Source organism: Typopeltis vanoorti, chromosome 14, assembly GCF_054136105.1.
Source record: "Typopeltis vanoorti isolate ZY-2024b chromosome 14, IOZ_Tvanoo_1.0, whole genome shotgun sequence".
Classification (NCBI taxonomy): domain Eukaryota; kingdom Metazoa; phylum Arthropoda; class Arachnida; order Uropygi; family Thelyphonidae; genus Typopeltis; species Typopeltis vanoorti.
Genome location: NC_143562.1, coordinates 1,906,312 through 1,933,293, shown reverse-complemented (window position 1 = coordinate 1,933,293; position 26,982 = coordinate 1,906,312). Strand labels below are relative to the sequence as shown.

General features: G+C 35.1%; 1 protein-coding gene across 1 annotated transcript in view; it reads left to right on the top strand.

The window, feature by feature from the left end:
- The window catches only part of LOC150099121 (uncharacterized), a 287,705-nt gene that overhangs the window by 162,296 nt on the left and 98,427 nt on the right, over positions 1-26,982 (top strand). The window contains exons 9-10 of the mRNA XM_090403807.1: positions 2,137-2,196; positions 18,359-18,433. Of these exons, the coding sequence (XP_090259933.1) occupies positions 2,137-2,196; positions 18,359-18,433 (135 nt within the window). The remainder of the gene's footprint in view (positions 1-2,136; positions 2,197-18,358; positions 18,434-26,982) is intronic.

Sequence of the window (26,982 nt, the reverse complement as noted above, 5' to 3'; positions counted from 1 at the left end):
GATTGGCATTAGGTTGGAATCGGAGCATTCGGGAATCACAGTGCGATAATAGTGAGTCGGCAAGTCACTCAAGCAGCTAAATAAAGTCTACTAGTCGAGAGGCGGTTAGGTAATAAGTTGTAGAATAACAATTATAGCTACGGAAAACAGCTGAGTGACTACTAAATAGACTAGCAATACTTGAGTCGAGATTTAATTTCAGGGCCGACCTTTTGAGGACACACGGAAACTTGAAGCATTGCACGAAGTAACTAGAAAATAATTAGAGGCAACAAAGTTGAGTTTAATGATAGCGGTGTTAAGAATTATGGTACCTAAAGGATTAAATTGATGTCGAAGGAGTAGGCAACTGTGCATATTAAACTTCAAGTTAAGGAATTATTGTGTGTTACCTTAGTGCAAGAGTTGTTAGTAGAACACTGAATTAGTTAAGTGATGTCAAATGTAGTGCAAGCGGTTTGATCTGTGCAAGAAATTTTTGATTGTGTGTATTGTGACTGTTAATTAATCCAGTTATTTCTAAGAAGATTTTTTTTTAAAATGAGTGCCGTTAATTGATTAAAGTGTATACAGTTACAAAAAGTGTTCGCACATAAGTATATGAAGAAGGAAAATTGTCGGTAAGAATATTCCAACCATTAATATTCCTATGCAGAGATATGAGTGTGTTTCTTCCTAGAATATCCCTATACTAACAGTAACTATTTCGGAAATTAGCTGAAGTGTAAATTTAAAAGTGTTTGTTTGTGAAGAAGTGTTAATGCAATTTTTGTCGTATTTGGAACTTAAAGAACTGTGAGAAGACTGTATTAGAGATAACAGATTTACCATTATCTGAGTTTGTATGACAGTATTATCAGAAAGGCTGAATTGTTTATAATAACTTATTTAGTATTTTGATCTTAAGTGTATAATTTGTGATTATAAAATTAAATATTTGTTTTTGTTAATCTAAAGTTGTGTTTTTCCTGAATCTCCTTTACTGCACCATTCATAAAATATTCGAACCAAAGCGGAAGAGATAAGTTAAATATACTCGGCCAGTATATACAATATCAACACCTAAAAGGAGAGATAGTTGTGAGTTGGTTTTTCTTCGGTTCTTGAACTAATTCACATATAAAGTGGCGCAGTCTTTAAATATAAATTTTCTTTATATTTGAATTAGAAATCAACTTATAATTTATCAATTAGTTAAGAACATCGTAATAGTAATCATGTCGGATCCAAGGTACAGATTAAGAACAAGTAGGATCCAACAAAATTACTATTCACCTTTCGGAAGCTTCTTAATTATGGTGCCAACTGTAGAACGTTCCTAAATAACAACAAGTGATATCATGCATGCTCTATGCATGTATTGTACGCACTCTGTTCTTTGTTTAATATAATTGTTATCGGTTGATTATAGTTTGTAACAGTTTTTTACTTTTCAGTGCCTTACATCAGTTATGTACCCTGAAGATGCCAACAGCCTTAGTTGGTGAAACTAGTTGGTATAACATAGTTGTTTATTATATGCAATTGATCAATATAATCCCATTAAAAGTCTTTCCAGAGCTTTTTGGTCAAGAAAATTGAACGTTTTTTAATATATATATATATTAAAGTTTAATTTAATTTATATTCTAGTGTACGTTGTGGATTCCTTAAGTTATTTAGTATTAAAATAAGATATTTGGAATGGTAAGATAGATTATGGATATTAATGAGGATAAGGAGATTATATCAAAACCAACTGCAGAAGTGGGAAGAAATGCTAAAATGCTAGTTTATAAATTTTAAAAATTCTAAAAGTAATTGGTATAATAAATAAATGAGAAAGTGGAGCCAGGAAAGCTACTTACAGAAAGGGATGAAGGTAGAATCAGTGTTTTGATATGCCTTTATTATTTTTATTATTATTTGAAGTGTAGTTATCCCCACCAAACAAATGAATACAATATAACATATAAATGCCTGTTACATACTATTTACAAGCATTGATATTTAGCGATTAATATTTCATTTATTGATAATTTCATCTTTTTATTGATAATCTTTATATTTCTAATTACTATTGAATTAAATGCGGTATCATTAACTATGCATTTGTTATAATTCATTTTTGCATATGGTCCTGTGAACTATTTACAGAATGATTTCATCCTCACATCGAAGCTGCTTTTGGCATTGAAACCTGATGCAGATGAATTGGTATGTACCTTGTGTTCCGTTGCTTGATAGAAATATTTTAAAGAATTTAAATGAATGTTTTAAAATTATAAAAACTGAATTCATCATCAGTGTTCTTTATAAGTTGTTGATAGTTTTGGTATGTTTATATTTGATTTAATATTTATTATTTTATATATATATATATATATATATATATTCCCCCCTCCCATTGAATTTGACATTGAAATGAAAAAAAAAAAAAAAAAACAATGAATAAAAGTTTTATTTATGTCCCTGGTTCCCAGTGAGATAAAATATTAATATTTATGTTAATCTTTAAATTTTCTTTTGGTATACAGTGTTTCAGAGCAGCAAAAGAAAGAAAAAAGTTCTGTGACATAGTTGCCAATCTCCTTCTAGGGGACGAAGAAGATACAGTGAAATTTTTGAAGTGCTGGTTGAAAGTGAATAATTTGTGATATTAATTATTAAAATGGATGACATTATAAATCCATTCATATTTTATAACCAAATATAGAAAGAAACTTAAATGTTTCAAAATTTACCAGAGAGCTTATAAGAATGTAACTTTTAGAATTGGAGTTGTCTATGCTTAAATTAGATTTTACTGGCTTGACAGCTGTTTTGAACTGCTGGTTCTCATCAATATTTCAAACCAGTCAAAGCCTTTTGGCTCCGTACTTTAGTATTTTGGTATTAAATATATACAGGGTTTACCAAAACTTGCATTTGAGTATGGAAACATTTTAATTGCAATGAAATATACAGATATCAATGTGAATGCTGTAGAAATAAGAGACATCATGTAATTTGCTGCATAAGAGATATTCTGTAAAATATTGAAATAGTTAAAACCATTGTGAATGCTGTAGAAATAAGAGACATCGTGTAATTTGCTGCATAAGAGATATTCTGTAAAATATTGAAATAGTTAAAACCATAAATAACTTACAAAAATTTATTTTATCAACTAATGCAGAGTAACTTTGTTTTTTTTAATAAAAAAAAAACTTGAACTCTATTATAAAACAGTTCTTATGGAGGAATTTGGTTTTATTCTTCTGAACTTTGTTGGCATGCAGCAGTGGTATGTAAGACTAGACTTGTTAGACTTCACATCAAATGTCTAATATGTTTTCTAAATAAACACCAACCGTCTTGTTTGTCTGAAGTAAGACAGGCTATGCAAGTATGATAAACTGTTGAGAGGTGGTTACAGGGTTGACGCTGGGGAGTGCTTTTGCTTGGTTGAACAGCGGGAAGGAGTGATGACAAGAGGCCATCCCTGGAAGTTACGAAAGGAAACTGTCAGCAAGAGGGTAAGGAGCGGTTTCTTTGTGTGGAGGGTGGTTGAACCGTGAAATGCATTGCCTGATGGAGTGGTGGGAGCGAGAACGGTCAATGAGTTTAAAGAGTGGTATGATAGACTTTGTGTTTCTTAGGGGGACCTCCCCTCGATGAGTCTTGACAGACTTCATGTTCTTAGGAAGGACCTCCCACGATGAGTCTTTTGACTCCATGGAGGCCTGAATAATAATAATAATAAACTCCTGCATAGATCAAAATACAGATTTCAAGAAGTTCGTGTCTTTTTTTGTAAACACTCTTCTGTGAAACAATGGATGTGAGTATGGTGGATTAAGATTTTTATGATCTCTGCTGTTTGAATGTGTTGGTAACGAGACATAAAAATCATTATCTTCCTGTGTTAGTGCCCTTTCTTTAAACAGAGAATTAAAGATCATCTGGTTGTCTTAGTATGAGAAAGTCTAGAAAAGGAAGACAATTATTGCATTCCATTATAAACTAGATTCTCTGATTGATGGAGTTGATCTTGTGTAGAAATGCTTGAAATTGTGGTCGGGAGGAATTCAAGTTGTCAGAAATATTATCAGTATAACATATCTATATAGAAGGTCATGGACTGATGGAATTAAGGATGTACTGCTCAAAGTTCTGCATGTGTCAGCAAAACATAGGTGATATAGATAAACTTATAGTAGTTCCTTACTTGTTCATATAATTGATCTTAATATTTCAGGTATTGGGTTGGCAAATAAGTTCGTTCAGTTTATGCGTTTGTACAAGTTTACGACTTTGCTCATCGCTATTGCGCAGTTGAAAGGCAACATTTCACATAACTTTTCAGTGAATTTTCATTCGGCCTACTTCAGTTGTGTGTGTGTGTGTGTGTGTGTGTGTGTAACATATTTTTAGAATTGGAAGGAAATAACGTACATTACCAGCATATTTTGCTTTTTTATTTCAAAAAACGCAACAAGCTGCAGAGGCCCATAAAATAATATGCAGCATATATGGGGATGGTGCCTTAACAGAACGCGTATGCCAAAAGTGGTTTGCCAAATTCCGTTCTGGAGATTTCGACATCAGTGATGCACCTTGCGCCGGTCACCCGACCGAGGTTGATTCGAGTGTTGTGAAGATTATCGTTGACAAAAATCCATCACAAACAGTGTGGGAGATTGCTGCAGTAATTAGCATATCCCATACAAGTGTTGAAAACCATTTGCACAAGCTAGGATATGTTTCAAAACTCGATGTTTGGGTGCGGCATGAATTGACTGAGGCCAACATGACTGCTCGCATATTCATCTGTGATTCGCTGCAACGTTGCCAGGAAAACGACCCATTTTTGAAGTGGATGATTACGGAAGATGAAAAATGGGGCGTATACGATAATGTGGTACATTAAAAATAATGGGGGCACAAAGCAAACCGCTGCAAACAATCTCGAAAGCGGGATTGCACCCAAAGAAGATCATGCTTTCTGTGTGGTGGGATTATAAAGGTGTTGTCCATTACGAGGTGTTACCGTCATGTAGAACGATTGATTCAACTGTCTATTGCTCACAGTTAACGCAACTGGCCCATGCAGTTAGCACAAAATGTCCTGAATTGGCAAATCAGAAAGGAGTTGTCTTTCACCACAACAACGCCAGATCCCACACATCGTTAACAACCCGGAGTAAATTGTTACATCTTGCCTGGGATGTTTTGCCGTATTCACTGGACCTCGCACATTCTGATTACCACCTATTCCGATCGTTGCAGAATTCTCTGAACGGGAAAACCTTCACTAATGAAGAGACTGTCAAAAGACACCTGGATCGGTTTTTCACCAGTAAACCGCAGGAGTTTTATGAATGTGGCTTAATGAAGTTGGTGGACAGATGGCAAGAGATCATTGATAAAGAGGGCCAATATATAACTGACTAGTATGTATTATATATATTAAATAAAATGTGTTTCATTCACTCTGAAAAACCGAACGAACTTATTTGCCAACCCAATATTATCCAACATTGATTACAAATTCAAAGTTTTAAAATGTCCAGGAAACATTTTTACTGAATTATCACAATTCAGTAAAAATACAATAACAATTCTCTATTCAATAATTCTCTATTCTATTACTGAATAGAGAATTGTAAAGTTTTAGCTAGTGGAATATTTGTGAAAAAAGAAAACATATCAACCGATAAGGATAATGAAAAAAAGGCAAGTAAAGACTGGTTCATAATATTGTATTTGAAGTGGTCAGCTTTATATATATATATGTTGATGTCAAGCAATACTTAGTCTTTATCTGAGTTGTGAGTCAGCAGTTAGAATTGAAGGAAGTACAGGAAGATGGTTTAATGTTAAATCTGGTGTGAGACAAGGATGTACATTATCCCCTCTGTTATTCATTATCTATATGGATCACATTATGAAGGAATGTGGTATTAAACCTGATATCAAAATTGGAGATGTTAATGTCAGCTCTTTGCTTTATGCGGATGATGTTATACTTCTAAATAAATCCGCAACAAGTCTGCAAGATTCTCTGACTAAATTGAATAGCTGTTGTAATAGATATGGTATGAAGGTCAGCAATAAAAAGACAAAGACAATGAAAATAGGCAGAATCATTGAAAATGTCAACTGTGTTGTGAATGGAGAACCTGTGGAACAAGTAAAACATTTCAGCTACTTAGGCACAATTTTTACTGAAGATGGTAAACTAAATATAGAAATAGACAACAGAATCAGCAAAGCTGGTATCATGGGAAGCCAATTGAATAAATTCATATGGAATAAGAAAGAAATTAGTCGGAACACTAAATTAGCTGTATACAAGACTGTGTTCAAACCAATTTTAACTTATGGATCTGAGAGCTGGGTCAGAAGTAAAACACTTGACCAAAGACTAGAGACCGCAGATATGAGAGTCCTGAGAAAGATTAGAGGCGTGAACAGATGGCATCAATGGCAATATCATATTAAAAATGAGGATATTAGGAAAGAACTTGACATTGTCAGCATCCAGGAATGCGTTAGCAGAGCTAATCTCAGATGGTATGGTCACTTAAATAGAATGGGAGAGGAAAGATTAGCAAAACAAGTGTTCTCTGCCAGGTTGGCAGGAAAACGACCCAGAGGAAGACCAAGATATAGGTGGATTGATACGGTACAAAGTGCCTTAGACGATAGAAATATAAGATCTGATAATGTTGGAGCTTGACAAGTAACAGACTGATTTGGAGGAAAATTGTAGATAGGAAGTTAGTAATGATGTAATTTTTTCATGTAGTACTGTCATATCCTGTACACCCCTTGAGGGTACATGGCAGGAATTTGATGATGATGATGATATTATTTACTGACTGAATTCCGAGAATTAGAAAAAACAAATTAATTTAATCTAACACACAACATGTTTTGTCAGAATGTCAACTTCTTCAGGCGTGAGAACATTAAAAGAAAACACAAAAAACACCGTAAAGAAACATTGTACACTACAATAACAGACTATGAACTGAAACTAAGTTTGAACTGAACCCACAGTCTTGGCTAAAGTTCTCTTGTTAGGCATATGCGAGTGTGTGACTTCACGAGTGCACCAGTATCTGATGGCAGAGCTATGTGAGTCTGGCAATAACTAAGGTTAATTTATAATTATAGTAATTATAACTAAGGTTACTGTTTATGTGAGAAGAGTCTAGGATAATTTCTTTGGATTCAACTATGCAGCGTTCTACTTCATCATGGCATATATGAATGTTTGATGTTGTATTCCAATCTATTTTGTGTTGGCGGCCTTCATTAGTTGTGTTCACTGAGAACAGGAAATGGCGTGAGAGGGCGCTTGCTCTGGTTCTATAAGCGATGTCTCTCTGATGTTCTTCGAGACGCAGGAGGATGGACTTCTCAGTTTGGCCATAATATGGCTTCCCACAGTCGCATATGATTTTATATACATCTGGAAATTGAAGATGGTTATGAGCCTGTTTTGGTTGGCTTAGAATTGACCTGAGTTTAGGAAAAGTGGAAAAGCACGTTTTTATATTAAATTTTTTCAAAATTCTTCTTGGTTTCTGGGAGAGCGAGCTGATATAAGGTAAAGAGATATAACCCTTGAGGTTGTTCCATGTCTCTGTGTTGGTTTGAGGACAGCAGTATAGTTGTTTATTGATGAACCTTCACAAATAATAGCTACTCTTCAAAAACCATCAATAAACAACTATACAACTACAACCTCCACCTCTGGACTCTTTCCAGTATCTTTTAATCCTTTTGAAAACCAGGTGACCAAATCTGCCCACATACAATGGATCCAGAATCTCCTTACCTCTACAAGTCAGTGTCCTCTAAATTTTAGATCCTTATCCACTATCATCTCAAGATATCTTATTTTCTTCACCTCCAACAATTTATCCCCAGCAAGAATAAATTCCACATCCGATCTGCGTTTTCCAAATTTTAAAACCTTACATTTTACAGCATTGAACTGGTATCTCCATTCCTGTGCCCATTCACTTAGTTTATTCAAGTCTTCTTGTAAGGCTGCAACATTTGCTCTACTCCTCATAGTTCTTCACAACTTTGCATCATCTGCAAATAACAATATCACCATTCAAATCTAACCCAATATCATTAACATACAGGTTAAACAACAATGGCCCTAAAACAGATCCCTGAGGCACACCACTAGTGACTTTCCTCTTCTGGGATATTGCTCTTCATACACAACTTGCTAATACTTCTTAGATAGCCAATCTCCAATCCAATTCACTAGTCTAATATCTAACTCCATCTGCCCCAGTTTGACTATCTAATTATCACGTGGTAATCTATCAAAAGCCATTGCAAAATCTAAGTATACTACTGCGTATCCATCTCCCTGTCCATTGCAGCTGTCAACTTATTGTAATAAGTAAGTAGATTACTAAAACATGACTTCTCTTTAGTAAAGCCATGCTGTCCATTCAAGATAATAGCACTGTTGTCAACCTAATTCTGGATCCTGGTTCTCATAGCCTGTCCAACATTTTACCCGCAACACCTGACACACACACACACACACACACTGGCCTATAATTTGATGCTTGAGTTCTGTCACCTCTCTTATGCAGTGGTACAATCTTGTCTTCCTTCCACTCCATTGGAACTTGACCCAGTATAAGACTCACATTAAACATATATATCAAGGCAAATATCAACTACCTGGCACATTCCTTCAAAATACACAGTGATATATCATTAAGTCTCAGAGCTTTATTAACATCAAGTTTGCTTAATTCCCATATACCTCTTTCTCACTCATAATCAGTCTCTCCTCCTCATTCACTGCTCTCAAACTCTCCATGATGTCACATTCACGAGGATGAAAGACCTTTATTAACTGCTCATTAAATATCTAAACTATATCCTCTGCAGTTGTTCTTATGCCTTTTTCTGCAATCAGTGTCATCCTACTGTAAAAATTTCATATGTTCGTTTTTTACAGTTTTATGTATACTTAGTGAAAATTTTATTTAATGAGGAATATGTTTTGTTATATGATAAAGTACTCTTAAAAAAATATGTTTGCATTTGTTAATTCAATTGTATACATTAGTATTATCAAACTGTCATGTGGTTAAGCAGTAGCATAAAGCAATGAGACCTAAATGAATTTAAGTAATAAAATTGCTTACTGTATGTTGTAATCCTTAGGAAATGAAATGTTGTATGTATATTATGAATTAATTTGTTGTTTACTGTAGCCTATGTCAAACACTTGTAGTGTGCATCTTATTGTTATCACTTGAGTTTTGCTTTTAATCTCAGTAACAGACGTGTGCATTAGTTGCTGTTTTTAGAGCAGTTGTCACTGGTTAACAGGGACACAAGAAAGAAAGAGTAGGCAAGCAAGCAAGGAAGGAGAGCCCTGAAAGTTATAATAAATTGTCAAGTTAAGCTCTCTAGTCTTGCGAAAGTTATTATATGCATCTTTCAATTGCTCCAAGGATTCAGAATTCTGAATTTAATAATTGAAGGGGAGTATAGTGTATCAGTCTATGTATAAGAAGAGGTATTGAAAGAAATGAAGTTACCAGAGGATGTGGAAGAATGGTGGGACGTTAATAGTCGGAATATTAGAAAAATTGGAGAAGAGGTGCTTGGTATAACATCAGGAAAGGGACCACCTGAGGATAAGGAGGCATGGTGGTGGAATGAGGAGGTGCAGTTGGAGATCAAGGAAAAGAAAGAGGCAAAGAAAAAATGGGACATGACTGGAACTAGAGCCGACAAGGAGGCATATAGATTAGCAAAGAAAAATGCAAAGAGAGCTGTGGCAAGGGCGAAAACGAGGGCAGTTGATGAGGTTTATGAAGAACTGGAGAGAAATGGTGGCGAAGCTCAGTTGTTGAGAATAGCGAAAGCCAGAGATAAGGCCTCGGATGACATAACATCAGTCAAGCAGATAAAGGATGCCTCAGGAGTAGTATTACAAGACGAGGACAAAATCAGAGGAAGATGGAAAGAATATTTCGGAAAACTACTAAATGAGGAGAATCCAAGAGAGAGAGGTGCGAGGATGGAGAGGTAAATGAGAGACCGGTGCAAGACATAAGTAGAGAGGAAGTGGTTTGGGTACTGAGAAAAATGAAGAATGGAAAGGCTGTGGGAGCAGACCAGATACCTGGGGAAGTGTGGAAAAGTTTGGGCAGTGAGGGCGTGGATATGTTATGGGATCTGATGTGTAAAATAGCTCAACAGGAAAAGATACCAGAGAAATGGAGGAAAAAGTATTCTCATCCCAATCCACAAAGGAAGAGGAGATGTTCAAGACTGTGGCAACTATAGCGCAATCAAGCTGATGTCACACACATTAAAAATATGGGAAAGAGTAATTGAAGCAAGGTTACGGCAGGAAACGAAAATTGGTGAGGAGCAGTTTGGATTTATGCCAGGAAGAGGGACAACGGATGCAATATTTGTGCTAAGGTGATTGATGGAGAAATATAGAGAGATGCAAATGGATCTGCACATGGTGTTTATAGACCTGGAAAAGGCATACGACAGAGTGGCCAGGCAGTTAGGTATGGAGGTGTATGAGGAAGAAGGGTGTGTCGGAGAAGTACGTGAGGTTGGCGAAGGAGATGTATGAGGGAACAGAAACTCAGGTCAGGTCTAGTGTCGACATGACAGAAGGGTTCCCTATTGTCGTAGGGCTACACCAAGGGTCAGCTCTGAGCCCTTACCTCTTTGATCTGGTCATGGATGTACTAGTGGAGGATGTCAAGAAGAAGGCACCATGGAGCATGCTGTTTGCTGATGACATTGTTCTATGCGAATTATCCCGAGAGAAGCTTGAAAATACCCTGGAAGAGTGGAGAAAGGCATTGGAGAAGAGCGGCATGAGAATTAACCAGGTGAAGACTGAATATATGTCAACGGGGAGTGACGAGGATATCGTCATATGACTCCAGGGTGAAAGGCTAATTTCAGGGAAGAAATTCAAGTACCTTGGGTCGGTTGTTGAGAGGAATGGTGACCTGGATGAGGAAATACAGCACCGAATAACATGCAGTTAGATGAATTGGAGGAAGATGAGCGGGGTCCTGTGCGACAAGAGAGTCAGTTGTAAGAGGAAAGGAAAGCTCTATAAGATGGTGGTGAGACTGGCAATGCTCCATGGTGTGGAGATGTGGCCTATAACCAAGGCACAGGAGAGGAAGATGGAAGTAGCGGAGATGCGGATGTTGAGATGGATGAGTGGTGTGACAAAGAAGGACAGGATAAGGAATGACTACATCAGAGGGACGGTTAAGGTGGGACCAATTGGCAAGAAGATACAAGAAAGTAGGCTGAGGTGGTTTGGACATGTTGAGAGGAAGGGTGAGGAGTATGTTGGTAAACGAGTGGAGTATATGGAGTTGGAGGGAAGGAGGGATAAGATGACAGAGGATCTTAGGGAGAAAGGATGGAGTCCAAAGGATGCTCTGGACCGGAGAACTTGGAAGAGGAAGGTTAAAGATTGGTGTGCCAACCCCGTTTAACATGGGATAAGGCAGAGTGAAAGAAGAAGAAGATAGTGTATCAGTCCTTTGTAGATTAGTGAGAATATTTTGTGCTTAATGAAAAGCAAGTGATATTCCAAGGAGCAATATGGAATCTGCAGAAAAGTTCCTTTTATTGGAAGTGCATTTGGGACTGCTCAATTAAATATATTTCTATTGTCTGAGTGATTGTTTGTCATCCATACTTCAGAGAAATGAGGACAAGATTCATTAAGGAAACTTGATTACTTGAAAAGAGACACATGCAAATATATCAGTTAAGTGAGGCCTTCTAAGGAATTTGAGAGATAAGACAGAGTGAATGAATGAACAAAAACAATAAAATGAGTATTACCAAGGAAGTTCTCATATGGCCCATGTGAAACTCTAGACTTTTCAGCTGAATGCCGTGTTCAATCTCTTTTGCAAAGTATTTGGTGTTGTATTTCAGATATATCTCAGAATTGTATTTAATTGTGAGTTTAGAGAGCGAAGGAATGTTATTAAGCTCATAATGTGGAATTCTTAGAATACAGAAGAGTTCTGGTCTGAAACATTCCCCAGGTAAAAATTAGTGGTTGAGATATGTTCAGTGGGGGGATGAGAGGACCCACTGCTGTACCTGAGAACAATCCTCATATACCAGAATACTGTCATTACTGGCCTGTTTCTTGCCAGCTATACAGTGACTGGCCCAAAACAGACAGGGTTGTTGTAATGTTTTGGCTTGTGAGTGCATTTTGCTTGTAATGATACCAATGCCTACCAGAACACTGGTAGGTAAATTCAGTTGGCAATATTTTGTTAACTCCAGTATGTGCAAAATGCTGAACAATTTGGGGGGAAAAAAATGAACTGGTGGACATGTATTAGAAGTGTTTTCAGAGTGAATAAGAAGTGTGGAGAGAGAGTAAGAAGTATTACAGTGAAGGGGAAAATGACCAAAAGGCATGCAAATGTGAGCAATAACGGCAATCATAATGTAGAAAATATGGTAGTGGAAACAAGTGAGGGCAAATAAGGCATGCATGAGTGTGAAGAAATGTAGATGATGAAAGAGATGACACTCTTATGGTGAAGTCTACACAGGACAAAACATAAGATAGAATAGTGTAGAGAAACACCCAAAGGGTAGTATAGCAGAGAAATGTAAGAAGTGAAAGACAGCTTTGCATGAAGACGCCATGATAAGAGTAGTGCTTGATGATTGTGTGTTGAAATCGTGTTTCCTCTATCACAGGTTACGGATTTACTGATTTTGTTAAAATGCAGAGAGGGGAAAGTGAAAGACATGATTGTATTGACAGGTAATGACTATAGTATGTGAGAAGATGTGAAAGAGTTGCTAGCCTAAGTAAATGAGAAGAGTTGAGAGAGTAAGGACTGAGTCTGCTAACACAGTATGATAGAGATGATTTGAGTAGGACCATGATTACAAATCATGGTCATCCCCAATGTGTAGGTTGTGCAGGAGGAATGGTGTGAAGTTTGAGGATGTGTGGAGTGAATTTGATGGACAAAAGGACTTATATAAATCGCTGATGGGTTTGCATTTGAATGAATTTGGAATTAGGTGTATTGAGATAGCATTGTGTGGGATGTGCAGTCTGAAGGGGATACCAGTTTATGTATACAGGCCAGTTCTCTTGGCCTCTAGTATCTGATAGAAGTTTATCACATAGAAATACTTGTAATGTTCAGTGTTAAAAAAAGAGAAATTTAAAACAAATGGTTATGGTAAATGGCAGAAATAATTAAAATCATAAATTTAAAGTAAGCTCATCATTAAAGATTGTGTTTAAATTCATTGTAGCCAATTCGAAGTCACATGATAGACTTGCAATAATTTGATTACCGTCGAAATTCTTTGATATTCAGTTTCATCTCAAAATTAATCTTATGGCACTTACAAGTGGGTGCACTACTTACATCACATCATTTGATCTTTTACTTCCATTATTTAATTCTGTAAATCACAATACAATGGGGCAAAAAAAAAAAGAGAGAATATCATAGCCGTTCATTCAGTTTTGCTTAGATTGTCCATAACCTCCGATTGGCAGAAAGTTTCATTGAAAGATTTCCTGACATTATCCATAACTACAGATTAGCATAAGGTCAGGGACTGCCTATACTAATGCCACAGGTATCCAGAACAAAAGGAAGGAGTTTTGGGACATTCATTATTTAGTTTGACCAAAGGTTATAACCAATCGTGAGACTTAGTTGATGGAGAATGATATAAGGATGGAATGCAGTGGGAATGAGGTTTTCAGAGAGAAGAGAAAGAACAGGCTGTGGGAAGGGGGTTTACTAACGGTAAAAGAGTAGAATTTTAGCAGGAAGATAGGATACAGAATGCAGTGTATTTGAGGCTGTCTAATGCGAGATATGTCTAATGTAGACATAAATGAAAGAATTTTTTTTTTATGTTGCTCTCCCACCAAAAAAAATGTTATTTTTCTAAAACTGTAGTACATTTTTGTACCATGGGTGGGCTAAGGATTTTTTTTATATATATATATTATAATTAATCTTGTTAATCAAGGGATACCTGTATTAATGCGATTAATTAATCCCTCGATGTTACCGCGTATATCAAATTCGCGTTAATCAAATATAATAAATGGTAAAAATTACAATTCGTCCATGATCGATTACTGTATTAATAATTCGTTTTTAGGAAAGATAAAAAATGAATGCAAAGTAAATGTTAAGCTCTTTTCTACGATAACAAGCAGAATTACTCTCTAGACCTTGGCAAACAAGCATTCATAGATTAACATCTGGATCCACATCCATTACTTTCTGCTTAAGCGATTCTAAACTACAAAATATTCCATCCAGTTCTTTCATTGTTATCTCCTTTGGAACCTCATCTTCACATTCCATTTGTTCGTTGTCTTCATATACGCTTTGTTGTTCAATTTCAAGAAGATGGTTGTCACTGAAATCTTTTGAATCCAATAATTCTTTAACATTTTGAAAGTTTTTCCCCACTTGGTTAGACTATAATAAATTTAGTTTAATCCTTTATCCAAGTGTAAGCAAACAAAGTTTGCGTCTGAAATCTTCAGGACTAAGACAATTCATGGTAAAGGTGGACCAAGCTCTCATCACTCCTTGTCTTGGTATCTCCCATAATGCAAATCACATCTCCTTGCGGACATGTATAATGCTATGCATTAAGGGAAGGGCCAATACCCAGACCAATTTTGACCTTTATTGAGGTCTCATCAGTGGGAGCCAGACCCAGAGGTGGTGATACTAAGGTGGAACCAATGGAGAAGTCACATTTACCTATACGAGTTGCCAAAAGGTGTCTCACCTTATTATTAAATTACTCTGGATTTAGAGAAAGATGTTGAAAGTTTTTTATATTATATTATACTAAGACAAGGAGTGATGAGTGGCTTGGCCCACCTTTACCACGAGTTGCCTCCGTCCTGAAGATACTTCAGGTGCAAACTTTGTTTGCTTACACTTGGATAAAGGATTAAACTAAATTTATAATTTTTTAACATCTTCTGCATCAACACCATGAAAACCAAGGTCTTCACCACACTTGCTCCCACTAGTCATGAATGTTTTCAGTTGTGTGTTTAATGTTAAAATTTTTCCAAAATTCTTGGAGCCTAATCCCATTTTCTCCCATTGTTGTTTCTACTGCCTTTGAGAATGTCTTTTTAAGAAAATAGGCTTTGAAAGTTGGAGTGACGCCTATGTCCATGGTTTGTAGCAATGATGTCATATTTGGTATGGAATTTTTGTAAATTTAAAGGCACATTAATCAAAACTCTATATAAAGGGATTGTCACAATTAATTTCGTCGTGTTAATCAAATCCTACATTAAGCAAGGGATATCTGTCTATATATATATATATATGTATGTGTGTGTGTGTGTGTGTGTGTGTGTGTGTGTATATTTATTTTATTTATTTATTTTTATTTTACATAGTCTGGAAACTCTTCTCTAGGGATCAATCACGGAACTTTTTCAGGCCTCCAATAAGTGGGGCGGTAGTCTCACACCAGGTGATAACATTCATCTTCCACCTAAAAATAATTGCAAACATCCATCAGCAATTTAATGCAATGCATAGCCAGATCTTCACTTGGTTTATTGATAACCCCGTTCCGTCTATAGGGTTATTGCAATTCACAGCATCTCCTTTTCATGTTGGATAGCATAAAGTTCCTTATTTACTTTCTTGGTTCTAGCCAAAACATTTTTGTAATCTACTTTAACAAGTTATATACATTAATCTTATTACAAACACCTTTGTCATTGCTGAATGAATCTATCCTGTCTATAGTTAGTCCAAGCAATTTTCTTTATCTGCATTTTGAATTCAGTTATTCATTTTGTTTGTAGAGTGATAAATGTCTGGTATTGAGGTGTTGTCAGTCAAAAATAGTCAATGTTTTTGTCTAGTTATCTTAAGTGTTTCCTCAAGTCTTCTTAATATCCCTGAAACATCAAATCGTTTATTGGTAATTTCAGAATAAATCATAAACATTATGATTATTATCTGCAAGTGTTTCTAGAATTTGAAGGGTAATCACATCAGATGGTTCCTTAGTGAATAAATAATGAACAGTACCAGATCCACTATGTTCCATCCTTTTGTAACATGTTTTACGCTTCGGTACAAAAACATGGTCATTTTACATATCTAAAAAAAAAGTCTACTGTAAACTGCTGTCCCTAATCAACATCAGAGAAAATAAATTGAATTCTCTGATTTATACGCATTTATTTTTGCTGGCTCGTTTTATCTGTTTGAAAAATTTGTTGTAATCAGAATTGTCATCTGTTCTGAGGTAAATCTTTGAAGCTTCATACCTCAGTCAGTATTAATGATGTCCTTTGGAAAGACCTGTCAAATCCTGTCTAGGAATGATGAACCTTAATAGGAACTTTGCAACTGAAAATGAGTTAGCTAGTCCTATATAGTGGTAGCAGGGTTTTTCATCCCAAAAACACATACCAGCCAGAAGAATACACTCTGTTAGCAGACATAAATGCACTGACCTCATAGCCTTAGTAGCTTTGGCTCTATGATCCTAAATAACAATATAGCAAACCTTCGCCCTTAAGGTTGATTTGTTATGTTTAATAGTACCAAGCAGATTCCATAATGATCAGAATTAGGTCAGTGCAAATTTCTGTACAGAATCTTAAGATTCTATAAAGAAAGGTAAAATTCAAAGGTCATCTAATTTTGACCATTAAACAGAATTCTTAATTTTCCCTGTATTTTCTTTACCAATAGCACTTCATGCAAGAAGGATATTAAATCTCTTTTTTGTAAAAGTTCCTAAAATTTGATGTTTGAAAAGTTTGTTTAGCCAGTCATTCAAAGTAGTTAACTGCATCTTTGCCAGTGTTTTTTTTTTTTAATGTTTTCACTAACCTAGGTGAAGGGGTGCATAACAGTTTCATAGTTAGTTTTCATTGCCTGGGGTGAGAATATCTTGTTTATTAAATGCCTGAAGTGACTAGAAAAGGCCATGTTTAGTCTCTAGAACAAGTTCTCTTATCATCTCACCTGTATGACACTAGATGAGCCACCCACCTTCTATGGATGGGTTTACCATAAAAAAAAAAAAGCATAGATATTCAAAAATGTCATTTCCCCCCATAGGTTTAAGTGACTTACCATGACATAACATAACAGCATGAAACAGAACTTGTTTGAATCATGTCAGAGCTGACTCCATTTTCCTAAGTGGTAGCTATTTTTACTGCTTGGAGAACAGCCTGTACATAATGTTTTTCAGCTTTGTTCACAGCATCGGTGCAGAATGTTTTATTCTTACCACTGACATCTTACAACATGTCATTCAGCCAATATTGAAATTTCTGGAGGGTTTTAGATTCTGACCCTCATTCCATTGTCTTCAAGGTTTTATATCTGATGTTAATTGTTTTACATTTTTGGTGTTGCTATTTATGTGACATCTTAACTTGAAAACAGAGATAAATGGTCCAAAGATGTTTAAAAATATATATATATATATATATATATATATATATATATTCACATTTTCAATAAATGGTTTCCATTACTGTTGGTAAATATACATCATACTGCCAGATTATTCTCACATCAAATCAAACAAAGATAATTTATTATATTAAATAGGCTATGCTCTATAAATGAATTTATCAAAATTGAGACATATTTGAGCATAAAATTGCATTTTTTTGTCATTGTTGTTCAGGTAATGGGTGGCATATTCATGGAAAACTCAAAATAGGCTGAAATTATAAAATCACTTAAAAATGGTTCTTTTGTATCTTTAGTTAGGACCAGTGAACAAAATGCAGGAAATCAATAAAGACATAAAATCAGATTTCAAAAGTTTAAAGTATATTACAAATCTTGTTAAAATGCTGAAAATCCTTTTAAAATTTAATTAATCTGTAGTTTAACTAACAGATCTTCTTAGCTTGGTGAGTAATAGTACCCTTTGGTTAGAAAGACTGGGTTCAAATCCCACCAAGAATGTGAAGAACCATTTTGGAAATTCTAATTTTTCATGCTGTACAACAGAAACTAGTGAGAGAATATATGCAATTCACATACAACAGACTATTCAGATAGATTTAACTATCCTGTCATAGCATTAATTAGGTTTTTCCAAAAGCTGTTATTTGGTCATGGTAAGTCATTGAGCCTGACGTGTTAAGGAAATATTAGATTAATTAATAATGCTAACTTTGGTGAGTGTTTATGTAAATAGTGAGTATACACTTGTGTTATACCATATGTTTAATTATAAGCATGCAAAGATATATTAATATATTTAAATATGTCATTTATTGTTGTCATCATTCTACTAGATCTTGGAGAAAGTGACCAAAATTCTGGTGTATCTCTCAGCTGGTAGTGAACTGTCCAGGCATCGGTTAATTCAGGTAATTAATGCTTATGAAATTTGTTTTGGTTTCATTGTCAATAATTTAGTGTCAGTCAACCCCAATTAATTTAACATACACTGTCACATTCTTGGGGAGGTATGTATTGCTCTGTGACTAGAAAGGGGGAAGGAGGTATATAGAATGCTACATCATAAGACCAAAAAAAAAAAAAAAAATGTCAATTGCATTTGCTTAGAAAATTTTAATTTTTTTTTAGATTAGAATTATAACAACTTTTTATATATATATATATACTACTCAAGGTAACTTTCATTATGCTAGGTTTCAGATTATAATTCGATTTTCTGGTCACAGATTGGATGAACTTTTTCCAATACTTTTTTTTTTCTTCTTTTCTATCCCTTTCTAATGATTCCATAATTAGTCTTTAGAATAGGAAAGTAGAGTTCTTCCTACTAGAAGAAACTGAATTTTTAATCCCACATATTGGCAAAATCACTTGTGTAATACATGAATATGTACAGTTAAATACCAGTTAAGAGTATGAGTGTATTCTAATTATGCTACTAGAATGCATTCATTAGGAATAATGAGTACTTTCTGCTCCCTTTTTAGGAATGAAAAGATATTTGCAGAATTTTTTTTTAAATCATTAAGATTCCTTAAAAATTTGCCATTGTCCCATAAGAATTATGGAGAGAGAGAGAGAGAGAGAGAAATAGAGGCAATTTGAAGAAACTAGTTATGAAACTCAAATAATTTATTATTATTTGAGTGCATAACTAGTTTCTTTTTCTTAGCAAACTTCATCAGGTGCATAACATGAAAAGAGAAATACAAAAATATACATTACAAGAGGCAGCTATAAATTAACTTGCAAATGTATTGCTGATATTTGAAGGCATTCTGGATGCCATAGTATTGTTGCACATGTTCTTGTATAAGCCAAAGTTGGATAGTTGAAGACTGACAATCAGACAGGCTATAGCTAAGGTTAGTATTAAGATAGACCAGATTAAGGACAATTTCTGTTGATTCCACAATTCTTCTCTCCAGTTCATCATAGCATCTAAAAATGTTGTCTGATTTGTTCCAGATCACTCGATGAATAACAAAATCTTAATCTTCCTCTTGTTGACTGAGATGTTTCTAAAACATCTCAGTCAACAAGACTTGTACATTGCTGGTGCTTCAGACAAAAGAAGCCCCAGAGATGAAGCTAATGTCTCAAACAATGTGTCCAAAGGTACCAAGCCTCCTGGACCACTTACAGCACTATGATGAATTTCCTGATAGATTGATGAGAGCAAGAACGGTCAGTAAGTTCATGGAGTAGTATGATAGACTTTGTGTTTCCTAGGAAGGACCTCCTGCGATGAGTCTTTTGACTCCATGGAGGCCTGAATAATAATAATAATAAAATGTTACAACTACTTCAAACAGATACCTACTCAATTCATGAAAGGGATCCAATTTGTGAATTTCATAATCATACTAACAATCTCCTGAGAATCACTACAGAATTTCCTAAAGACTTATCTCCTTCAAATAGCAGCAATACATTTTCAAGTTAATTAATAGCTGCCTCTTGTAATGTATATTTTTGTATTTCTCTTTACATATTATGCACCTGATGAAGTTTGCTAAGAAAATCTATATATGTTCAACACTAAATATGCAGATGAACTGTTTAAATAATCCTACAGAATCTTCTATTAGGAAAGAAATAGAAGAATGTTTTGAATAATTAAAGAGGCACCTTATTAAAAAAAAAAAAATGAAAACCTGGTCTTGTTGGAAAATTAAATAGCAGAGCAAGAAATGAATTCTAGACATACAGAAAAATGTTTTGGGAAAATTTGGACTAAAGCAAAAGACCAACAAAAATAGTCATTACCTGCTAGATTTCTGCTCATGACATGAGCTATTCATTATCAATAGCATGTCCCAAAGTAGAAATGTGCATGAATTCATGTGAAGAGAATGTACACAGTAAACATGAAAAGTCTTATCAGTTATATTAGTTTTGATAGTAGACTGGTAGAAGAGGTTACATTTGAAATAGGAAGTGACTACCACATGATGAACAGTATAAAAATGTGTATCCAGTTGAAATACCAGAAAAATTGAAAAAAATCTATTAAAACAACTTTTAGATGATGACTGTAGACATTTATGCAAATATTATTTGTAAAAAATGAAAGAGTTGGAAAGCAGGAACTAAAGAAAACAACCATTGACTTAGCCAGGGTTGCATGTGGTGAAGTTACACAAGTTAAAGAAGCAGTTAATTAAAAAAATGCATATTGAAATTTTCTGGTTTAGTAAGTCAGCATGTACTTATGAACTTGAACCCATTAACAGACAATCACTCACAACTGACTCTGACAACCCATTCCACTCATTCGCAACTCTCCAAGCAAAAAATCTAGTCCTCACACCTTTATTCAACTTCCAGGGATGACTCCTTGTTCAGGTCCCTCTAGCTGAGTGCTGAAACATTTCCCTGCATCGATCCTATAAAACCCTTTAAGATACTTAAATGTTTCTATCATATCCCCTCTTTTTCTCATATCAACCAACTTCCGCAATCCACACATACCCTCAATCTATTCTCATAGGGAACATTCCACAGGCCACTCACCTCTGAATCCTCTCCACTGCTTCCTCATCCCTAAGAAAATCCAACTGATCAGACTTCAGCACAGTAATCCAGATGTGGGCATATCAAGGCCTTATAAAGAGGAATAACAACTTCCTTATCTCTACATGTTAATGTGCTCTTCACTAGCCAAGTAATCTTATCGGCTAATTTAGCAACCTTAGCAAATATGTTCTTTAACTCTGTCTACCACCACTCCTAAATCTCTAGCTTCATCTATTTCCTGGAGTACAGTGCCACCAATGTGATACATGGCTTGTAATCTGTTTATTCCAAAATGCATAACTTTACATTTCTCCACATTAAACTGATACCCACTATCTTTTACCCATACGGACAGCCTGTTTAAATTGTCCTGCAAGCTTTCCACATCACCTTGATTAACTATTACTCTACCTAATTTCGCATCATCAGCAAACAACTGTATATTTCATTTCAGGTTATTTCTTATATCATGTATATATTATGTTATTCCTATTTGTATTTCTATATTATGTACAAATTAAACAGATATCAAATGGTCCCAGCACTGAACCTTGCACCACTACTAGTCACCTATTTTTGCCTCAATTCTGCCTCTCCATATAGCACTTTTTTGATATCTGTTCAGCAGCCACCCTCATGTCCACTTAACCAGTGTCATGTCCATCCCCATTTGTTCTGATTTGCTGCATAACAGAGTTCCATGTGGCATTCTGTCAAATGCCTTTTCAAAATTCAGCAAAATCATTGTGTACCCATTTCCTTTATCCAACTCAGCTGTTACTCTGTTATAAAAAGTTAGTAAATCACTAAGACATGACCGACCCTTCACAAAGCCAACAGCTGATAGTAGTTTCTCTTGTCATTTCTGGCTGAGTGGTTTACCATCTTATGTACTTCTTGGTATTCTCCACATAATCTTTCTGATTTGCAGTTGTTTATTTTCTCTTTTATCTTCTTCCTTTCTTCAATTTGTTTTAAAGTCTTTCCTGTAATCCATTTGTTGTGTGACTTCCCACTTGTCACTCCTAAAATATCTTCTGCAGTTTTATTGAAAGCTTCTTTACACTATTTAAATTAAGGGGATATTAAATCCCACATTGTTTCAACAATGTTACATTGCCAAAGTGAAGCCTATTGGCTCTTTATATTTAAGCTTTACACTTTTTTTTCCAGTTGGCTTCAATCTTATTTTCCTCATAATTTTCATTTGATTCTTCCAAAACTGAGAATCTATTCTTCAGTTCATTCATTGTAAATTTCTCTTTTATTTTATTTTCCTTCAGTTTATCAATGTTATATTTTATTTAATTTTCTTATTCTTTTTTAGTTTTGAATTTCTTGCTAGCTTTAATTTAACTATTGCGGTTAGCAGAAAATGATCTGAAGCTGCATCAGCTCCTCTTGAAAATACTCTTGAAAGTATTACATATAGCAATGTGATCGATCTGATTTTTTTCTTTTCTTTTAGTGTTGCATGCTGATCAGCATTCATTTTAGAAATTATGGACTTTACAACCGTGTTATAAATAACTTTTAATTTCCCGACGTTTTGATCTTCATATTAAGATCATCATCTGGAGTATATACAAATATACAAGGCAAGCTGAGTTACATTATACACTGTAAGCTAAAGAAACAATGATTTGATCTACTGGCATGGCCTCTAGTGGAAAAAATTAATTAATTATATAGAAACTAAATAATTATATTAATTATTATAATAATGTAAACAACTGGTGCTTTTTTACATAGAATTGACTGGAAAAGCATCAGTTGTTTGAGGTATGAATGCAAATTTAAGGAAGCCTGTGAGATTCTTATCAACCACCCCAATCTGAACAATAATGATGGTCTAAAAATCCCAAGCATATGGAACCTTTCTCTCTAAGAGTTAACTATAAACAGAACTGTAGATAATCCAGAATCCTAAATCTAAAATAACAATTGTAATGTTAAAAATAGGACAGCATTGTTACTGAAAGAAGACTATCTCTAAGAAAGAATATTTTCCTATATTATCTTAAATAGAATTTAAGATAACATGGGAAAATAAAATTCCTCCTTCCTTGCACATCCATGCAGATGGATGTGCAAGGAAGAAGGAAGCGTGGGCGGCCAAAGAAGAGATGGAAGGAGCTGGTAAAAGAGGACTTGAGGATGAACTTGGATGTGGTGACAGCCCAAGACAGGAGGATGTGGAGGAGACTCATCATCAACAGTGACCTCACTTAAGTGGGAGAAACTGCAGAAGAAGAAGAAGATCTTAAATAGAATTTAGTTTTGATGTAGTTTCTAAATAATTAATTAATTTGTAATTTTTTTTTCTCACTAGAGGTCATGCCAGTAGATTAACTGGCAATCAAATAATTGTTCCTTTAGCTTACAGTGTATAATGTAACTCAGCTTGTCCTTGTATATACTCCAGATGATGATCTTAATATGAAGATCGAAATGTCAGGAAATTAAAAGAGTTATTTATAACACTGTTGTAAAGTCCATAATTTCTAAAATGATTGGATCTGGTTTTTTGTTTTTCCATCAGGGGAGATCCAAGTTTGTGAATTTCCTTATGTTTAAAGATACTACCTCCTATAATGAGGTTATTTAATTCACAGAAGGATGTAAAAAGTTCTCCATTTTCATTTTGCTCACCACTCGCTTCGTTTCCTATGGCACGTTCATCTTCCATCTTTCTTTTTCCTACTTCAGCATTCATGTCTCCCATCAAAATTAACAAGTCATGTTTAGGAACTTTATCAATCACTTTTTGGAGTTGTTCATAGAATTGTGCTTTCTCCATTTCTTCGGCATCATTTGTGGGTGCATATACTTGTACAATGGTCAGTTTCATGAACCTGGAGAAAAATCTAGCTTCAATTATTTGGTTATTTATTGGTTTCCATTCCATCAGACCTTTCCTTGTTTTCTCACTTACAATCACTGCAACTCCTTTCTCATGTCTTTCATCATCTCCTGAATACAATATGCAATATTTGTCAGTTGTTCATATCTCACCAAAACCGGTCCATCTTGTTTCAGCAATTTCTGAGATATCAAGACCGTATTTACTCATCCTGTTGACTATCTGCCTACTTTTTCCAATTTGGTACATTGTGCAAACATTCCATGTTCCAATTTTGAGTTTAATTTTAGGGTGAGTGATTGACTTCATCTGCAAGTGAGGTTCCATGAGGCTTTGCCCCACCTGCATCATAGATGTGTCTGTAAATATTCGTCTGTTGGGAGACCACAGGTCGTAGCACTCTGCCCCAAGGGATTTCTTGCGTCACTCGTGGTTTTGTAATCATGGTTTTTTATGAGGATGGGTGATTAGCCCATCGCTCAACCTTCCTCTTTTAACCAGGCTTAGGACCGGCATAGGGACAAGCATATGCTCCACCTATGGCAGTGAGTTTTTGGGGGTAGACACTTATTATTCTACTTATTATTATTTTTTTAGGAATTGACTGTGTATGTTCTTGCTTCCATGCTGGAATGTGGATGCCAGCTGAGTGTAATCTAGTGAACAGATGATAAAGAAGATGTGTTAGTTTCCTTTCTTTTAGTGTTGCACAGTGATCAGCATTCATTTTAGAAATTATAGACTTTACAGTCATGTTATAAATAACTATTTTAATTTACCAACGTTTTGACCTTCATATTAAGGTCATATTATCATCTGGAGTATATACAAATCAGGACAAGCTGAGTTAAATTTCACACAGTAAGCTAAAGAAACAATTATTTGATCACCGGTTATTCTACTGGCATAACCTTTGATGAAAAAAAAAAAAATACAGATAAAATTAAAAATTAATTACTGTATTTGGCGGCGTATAAGAAACCCCCCTTTTTTGGTATGCATTTTTTAGGAAAAAAAACTTTATCACTGAATATTATAATGAATTTACAGTATTTCAAATATAAAGTAATATGTAGGTCTAGGAAAGAGTACCCACCTTTTTATCTTCTTTGTCAAAACCCAGAAATTTATCTCCAGAGCTAAATGAAGAGACACTTGAAACCTCTTCTAAATCAGAATCTGAGTCCTCATAAAAAAATTGGCCTCTTTGGCCTCTGTACCATCCAGTGTACTTCTTAAATGATTTAACCACTGTCTCAGTTTTCACAGCATCCCAAGCGTTGACCCACTCACAAACTTGCGAAATGCTAGGCCCCTTCCTGATGGTGTAACTTCAAAATCTGAAGACTGCATCCAGCAGTCTTCTGGATGCAGTATTCCGCTTCTCCTTCATAGATCTATTAAATGGTTTATTAATACAGACATCTAAAGGTTGAATCTGACTAGTTAGACCTCCTGGAATTACAGCTAACTGATTTTTCAATTCCTTGAGTTTATTTTTAACATCTTCTGTTCTGTGAGAACAAAACTGATCCCATACTAGCAGGGCAGGCTTCTTCAACAGTCCACCAGAACACCTAGACCAAATGTTATATATCCATAACTGAAATACTAGAATGTATTCCAGTAACTGGAATACATAACTAACATAACTGGAATGCTCTCACACAAAGAAGCAAGAAAGAAATCGTGCAACTCAGAACAGAGAAAGTTTCCAGAAATGAAAGTAATAAAAAAACTGAGTATTGGCATATAAGATGCACCCTGTTTTTCAGACCTATTTTCAAAGAAAAAAGTGCATCTTATATGCTGGAAAATACGGTAATTATTTAGAAACTACATCAAAGCTAAATTCTATTTAAGATAACATGAGAGAAACATTCTTTCATATAAATAGTTTTCTTACAGTAACAATGATGTCCTATTTTTAACATGGCAATTATATTAGATTTAGGATTCTGGATTATCTATAGTCCTGTTTATAGTTAACTCTTAGGGAGAAAGGTTCCGTGGGTAGAATATGTGCCTTCCATATGCTTGGGATTTTTAGACCATCATTATTGTTCAGATTGGGGTGATTGATAAGTTACTTGAACACAAATATTTGGATTATCCTTGAAAAGATTACGGACAGCATGGCGAACCATAATCCTTCAAACTAAGAAAGAAAATCTCATATCCAAATTTCATTGACTTAAAAATCGACAAAACCAACTGATAGTTTTGAATTTCTCCACAGTAAATGCTAACAACCAACCAGAAGCAAGAAGCAACAGGAGCCACCAATCATCAGCAGGTGGTTAACCTATCCAACCACGCCTTAAACAAAGAAGAACTTTCGCTACTCAGCAAAGGTCTAAATTTAGCACCCAGATCGATGAACAAACTGGATTTGATTTGTAATATTGAAAGAGGCTTAAGATTCATCCCAAATACCATCATCATCAAATTCCTGACATGAACCCTCAAAGGGTGTACAGGATATGACAGTACTACATGAAAAATTTACATCATTACTAACTTCCTATCTACAATTTTCCTCCAAGTCAGTCTGTTACTTGTCAAGACTCCAACATTATCAGATCTTATATTTCTATCATCTAAGGCAGTTTGTACCGTATCAATCCATCTATACTTGGTCTTCCTCTGGGTTGTTTTCCTGCCAACCTGGCAGAGAACACTTGTTTTGCTAATCTTTCCTCGCCTATTCTGTTTAAGTGACCATACCACCTGAGATTAGCTCTGCTAACACATTCCTGGATGCTGGCAATATCTAGTTCTTTCCGAATATCCTAGTTTTTAATATGATATTGCCACTGATGCCATCTGTTCACACCTCTAATCTTTCTCAGGACTCTCATATCTGCGGTCTCTAGTCTTTGGTCAAGTGTTTTACTTCTGACCCAGCTCTCAGATCCATAAGTTAAAACTGGTTTGAACACTATCTTGAATACAGCTAATTTAGTGTTCCGACTAATTTCTCTCTTATTCCATATGAATTTATTCAATTGACTTCTTACCATACTTTGTTGATTATGTTGTCTATTTCCATATTTAATTTACCATCTTCACTAA